The 5930-nt window shown below is 36.1% G+C and overlaps 1 protein-coding gene across 1 annotated transcript; it reads left to right on the top strand.

Annotated features, from left to right (window-relative positions):
• The first annotated feature begins 4060 nt into the window (after window positions 1-4060).
• LOC131627161 (MLP-like protein 28) lies at window positions 4061-5337 on the top strand. Its single transcript, XM_058897995.1, has 2 exons — window positions 4061-4288; window positions 4836-5337. The coding sequence occupies exons 1-2, from the start codon at window positions 4102-4104 to the stop codon at window positions 5114-5116; spliced, it is 468 nt and encodes a 155-aa protein (XP_058753978.1). The 5' UTR covers window positions 4061-4101; the 3' UTR covers window positions 5117-5337.
• Window positions 5338-5930: the final 593 nt, after the last annotated feature.

The raw sequence follows: 5930 nt of genomic DNA, 5'->3' as shown, positions 1-5930 counted from the left end.
TCTAGTTCGGAACAACCTTCCTACTCTGAGGACTACCTTTCTATCTTTCAATTTCATGAAAATATATAAAATTTAGGGTTTATGCTAATTTCCATGGATTTGTATGATCAAACATGATTTTGATGATGGAAAACTGAAAGTTTCTGTTTTTAGTCTGTATAAGTTCGCTTCAAGCTGGGTTATTGAAATTGCATTTCCATAAGCCCGCTGGAAGGTCGCTAAGCGGACACTGTTTTGTAAAACATTTTCCAAACTTTGAAATGTTGTATCTTTTGATCCGTAACTCCTTTTTATGCGCCGTTTGAAGCGTTAGGAAGCTATTGTGATGTTCTATATGATAGAATAGGATTGATTAGCACTTGATTGATTAATTATGATGTTGTTTTATGAAATAACATATAATTGTCTTGTGTGCGTTATGTTTTGGTATGTGGCGAATAACAATTGTTGGTATGATGTGTGGTAATATATTCATGATAATTGTGATTGGATATATGATGGTAGTGGTACTTTGTTGTAATTGTTAATTGTGTTGTGAATGTTGTGTACAATTGGCGGATAATTCATAGAGTTGGATTATTATGGTATGCGGTAAGTTAAGATTGATGAGATAATCTTAATTGCATATAATATTGGTATTTGTACATACATTCATAGCATGGTCGGCTTTATGGTGGAAGCGGTGAAACTTGGGTTCACATGGTAAGAGACGTTGATCCTTGACTAGAAATAGGCGTAGAAGACGTGATCCTTAATTGGAGATAGGCGTATTGGCTTTGATCTTGCCTGGATCGAAAGCGTGGCTTGGATTCTAGATATTGAATCGGAAAGCGGTGAAACGTTGGGTTCATATGGTACCTCATGCATTGAGTCACATCTATACATTCGAGTCACATTATGTGCTATGTGATTTTTTTCTGTATTTATGAGATTGTTTTGCTTGATGATTGATATATGGTATATGAATTGTCTATTTTTGAGAAGAGTGATGAATTGTGAAATGTATGCTTGTTTAGATTGTGCATTTTCCCAGTATTATGTTTTCTATAATAATTTGAATTCTCGCCCTTCTGTTTGAATGTTACCCTTTGTTGGTAACGTACAGATTACGACGAGTAGTTGCTTGTTCGTGGCTTAGCCGAAGAGCTCCGAGTTTTCTTATTTCATTAGGTAGCGAGTCACATGCTCTGGTCATGTAACACTTAGGGGGATTTTTGTATTGACTTATGCTTATGTTTAGAACCTTGCTATCTTTATGTTTGTTGAATATTTTGGATGTCTGTGTTAATATTTGAATATGTTGTTTAAAGGCCTAGTAGCCTAGATTTGTAAAATCAAGTAGCATGGATATGTTATTTTGAATTGGTAGATGAATATGGTATGGGACATATTCATTGAAATTATGTGATAGTAATTCTTTTGTTTTCCGCAAGCGTTTATGCATAATATATGGAAGCGTGAAACTTACGTCATTGTGTTACAATATGATCTTTGCATATTATGAATGTTTATAGATTGTTTGGGATTTTCATTTTATGGAAATAAACATGTAGTGCCCTTTTTCCTTTATGCATGCTTACTCTGTGAATCGTATGTTATAATTTGGGATTAGAAAAGGGGTGTTACCATGGCCTCCAAGGCAGCTTCAGATTTAGGGTGCCTTCGTGAGGCAGTAAAGTGCTGTGAGAACAGTCGGCCAAGACCCTTCTTGGAAGTGATAGATTCATCTGGTAGGGTCTTGTACCAAGCCATTGCTCCTTTCCGCACTGTCGTCGGGAACAACTTGTAGTTGATCGCCCCCTAAACTCCACTGTAGTCGAGGAGAGCGTCAATATTTTCAATATGCTCGTCTGGGTCTGTGGTGCCATCATAGGTACCCAAAGGAGGAGGTTTGTCCAAGCCGACAGGTAGAGGCTTCTCTAATACAACTCTAGACAGTGGGCCGCGACGATCCTCTTCCTCGTCACTCCTGCTAGGTGACGTGGAAGGAGTGTGGCTTTGCCTTTTATGCCGAGGGCAATCTACTGGTTGAGGGGAAGACGTTCTAGCGCGTTCCTTCGGTCGGGATAATGGTGTGCGCCGGTGAGAACAGTGGTCTTCCTTTTTTTTCTTGGCAAGGGTGGAACAGTGTTGGCGCCTGGGAGGAGAGTGATGGCGCTTCTTGGATGCTAATGCCTCCTGCTCGGGACGAGAGTATCTACGAGGAGGGATCTTATAACAACGCTTCTACTCTAATGCCCCAATCCTGTCGTTTTGTTGACAGATTAAGGCATTAGTCTGGTTCAAAGCTGCGAATATGGAAACCACAGTCGGATCAACGTTGGTCGGTGCTGTGCCTAGAGGGATGTCTTCAGGGACAGGATCTTGATGGTTCTTTCCACTGGTAGTTCCGCGATGGAAAAAGGGTGTATCATGGGCATCTTCTGGGGAGGGAGATGCAGTGAGGCCATCTAGTGGGTAGGAGTCGTCATTGTTTGGAGCCGGCAATATCAGATCAACATCAGTCTTGTCAAGTTGACTGGGGGGCGGCGTTATGAGCAGAAAGATTCCCGTTGTGGATGACCATTGAATACGAAAGTTGGGAGCTTTGGTTTCTAAGTTCTTGGATGTGAAAGAAGACGACCAAGAAGATGCAAGAAAAAGAAACGGGGAAGCCAAGATTTCCACAGACGGTGCCAATGATCTTGAAGAGTCAGAACGGATGGGCCAATAGTGATGACGTGATCTTTGGTGATGATTGAGAAAAAGGGGGTTATACTTGCAAGGCACTCCGATGCCAAAGTAAGAAAGAGAGCAAAGATACAACATCAAGTATAGGTTTGAGAGAGAGAGTTCAGTACCTTGCCCTCAAGGAGGTGAGGTTTTTTATAATGTTCTCCTTAGAGTTAACTATTAGGCCCGATATTTTGGGTAGGGAGCGATTCCAGGGCCCAAAATGCGGGTGACGGTTGGGTTAGTCCTTGTCCATTCTGGAAGAATGAACTAACTGTTGGCGAGGACAGAAGTACACGCGTGCTCGGATGATCCTTTATTGCGAGGAGCTATCGCTCGCACGTGCTCGGTAGGCGGGCGAAGGAGGAAGAGCAGCCCCAGCTTTCCCAAGTGTATGGACCAACGCTTATTGTGCCATTTTCCACTTATGAGTGGATTGGGCCAATTCTGGAAATTGGGCTAGTCCAGAACAATATGTAAACCAAAGAATTCAAGCTGAGTGGCTGAAATGGAGAGGATTTTCATGGGTTTTATGTGTCACAAAGGTTTTGCTGAAGCTGAAGGAAACATTTTTATCGGATTGCAATAAAATCTACAATATTGTACACGGCATAATGTTGTGCGGTTAAGAGTAGACACGAGAGTAAAGAAAGTGTGACAGGGGTGAGGATTTGCATTTGATATGTGATAAGACTAGACAATATAATATTAGAAATGACAATATTAAAGAGAGTGTTATGGTAGCACATTTAATACAAAAGATGGTGGAAAATAGATATAGGTAATTTGTGCATGTAGAGAAAATACTGGTAGATTATGTTGTAAAGAGAATAGATCAGACGGAGAGAACTCAAACAATTAGAGGAAAAGGAAGACCTAGAAATATCATAAGAGAAATTATTAAAATATAATGATTAACGAGTTGGAAAGAAGAATGGTTTTGAATAAAATATAAAATATTATAACAAAAATTAATTCATGTAACCGATTTACTTATTGGGATAATTAAGACTTTGTTGTTTTTTTTTTGGGTGTAGATAAAAATTTAAAAAAACAAAAAGAACGAGAGAATAGTTGTAATATTAGAAATACATTAATATTACCAAAAGTAAATTGATAGGAAAATTTTAATTGTTTATTAAATGTAAATGGGTAATATAATATAGGTGGGATATAACGTGTAAAGTAAAGTCTACAACATAGGTTTAATTAGAGTTTGTAGATTAAAATTTTAGAATTTCTAATTAAAAAATGAACTTCATAAAGAATTTCTAATTATTGATGTTGACATTTTAGTCCAATTTTTTCTATTTAAAGCATGGAGTTGCATACACTTTCCTCACATCAACCTTTGTTTTTCCTTTCTCCTTTAGTTTTTCTTCCCAAGAAATGGTGCTCTATGGTAAGCTTAGTACTGAAGTTGGCATCAAAACATCCGCTAACAAGTTTTACAAATTTATAGCTACAGAACTTCACCAAGTGCAAAAACATTGTGAAAGAGTTCGTCATACCAAGCTGCATGATGGTGAAGACTGGCATGACACTGATACAGTTAAGCACTGGTCTTATGTCATAGGTAATTATATTTCTAACTCAGTTAACATGTCAACCAAATAATCTCTTTTGACTTAGAATTATCTATCATTAAGTGTATTTAGGTATAGATTTTGTTGTAGTTAAATTATTAATAAATTATTGGGTTAATACCATTTTATCCCTGCCATATAGGTCTTTTCTGATTTTGCCCCCCTGTAATTTTTTTTTTTGAAAAACAACCTTGTAATTTCAAAATACTAACATTTTAGTCCCTAAAGTCAAAATCCGCAGGAAAATCCAAAAGAAAATTCGCAGAAAACCTGTAGATTTTCATGCGGATTTTGACTTTAGGGGCTAAAAAGTTAGTATTTTGAAATGACAAGGTTGTTTTTCAAAAAAAAAAAATTTACAGGGGGCAAAACCAGAAGAGGCCTATATGACAGGGGGTAAAATGGTATTAACCCTAAATTATTTTATTATGTTATTTTTATTACTATAAAATCATTCTTTTTAAGACATGTTTTCTATGATTCTCATGTACAATTTTTTCTTCTTCTTGGTATTAATTACTCTTGTCATCATAACAGATGGTGAGGTACAAACTTGTTATGAAAGTATTGAAGAAGTTGATGAACAGAAGAAAAGAAACACCTATAAGCTGTTTGGTGGAGATATTGACAAGCACTATAAGACCTTTAAGCTTATCATTCAAGTAATTACTAAGGCTAATGGCACTGCTGCTGCTAAATGGACTGTTGAATTTGAGAAAATCAATGAGAATATTCCTCCTCCAAATGGATGGATGGAATTCTTATCCAAAAACACTCGAGACATTGATGCTCATCTTTCCAAGGCAAGGGTCGGTTGATAAAGTCATAAACAAATAAGTATTAAGGGCTTAATGCAACCATATGAGGTTGGCTTAACTAAGTGTTTGTTCACCTCTATAATTAAATAAGTGTGATGTTTGTAATAGCATAATGCTGCGTTTGTATGTGTCTTTTAAAGTATGTATGTAATTGTGTGATGCAGATTAATAAAAATAAATCTGTTATTTTTAGTTTATAGCAGTATTTGTTTGGACAATAATTTTTTAATAGAAAATATTTTATTCGTATTCATCATCTCTTTACCACTAATTATGTTATTCGTATTTGTAATCTCTTTACCACTAGTTTTCGATGACAAGTCAAATATATATATATATATATATATATATATATATATATATATATATATATATATATATATATATATATATATATATATATATATATATATATATATATATAAAGAGTGCTAGCAACACTTTCTTTTCAACAATCTCTTCAACACTCATTTTTCTATTGGTTGAGACATGTCTGGGTCCCTCATTTTGAAAATGGATTCCACAAAAATGGTAGTACCCACAGATGTTTCAACCAATAAAAAAGTGAGTGTTTTTTTTTTTTTTAATATGGTAATAATATTAATAAAGAAGAATGATACACAAAAAGAGGGGGACCAAACCAAAACCCTCTTATCCAGTAACAAATCTAAAGAAAGGCACACCAAGCCGGTTCTTTACAAAATTTGCCCTTAAAAAGGGAGGGATAGAATCAAAAAAGAAGTATCAGTCAAAGATAAACCTACGTTAGCAAGGGCATCTGTTAGAGAGTGTTGAAAAGAAAGTGTTGGTAGCA

Source organism: Vicia villosa, unplaced genomic scaffold (assembly GCF_029867415.1).
Source record: "Vicia villosa cultivar HV-30 ecotype Madison, WI unplaced genomic scaffold, Vvil1.0 ctg.000351F_1_1, whole genome shotgun sequence".
Taxonomy (NCBI): domain Eukaryota; kingdom Viridiplantae; phylum Streptophyta; class Magnoliopsida; order Fabales; family Fabaceae; genus Vicia; species Vicia villosa.
This window is presented reverse-complemented; position numbering and strand designations above follow the sequence as displayed.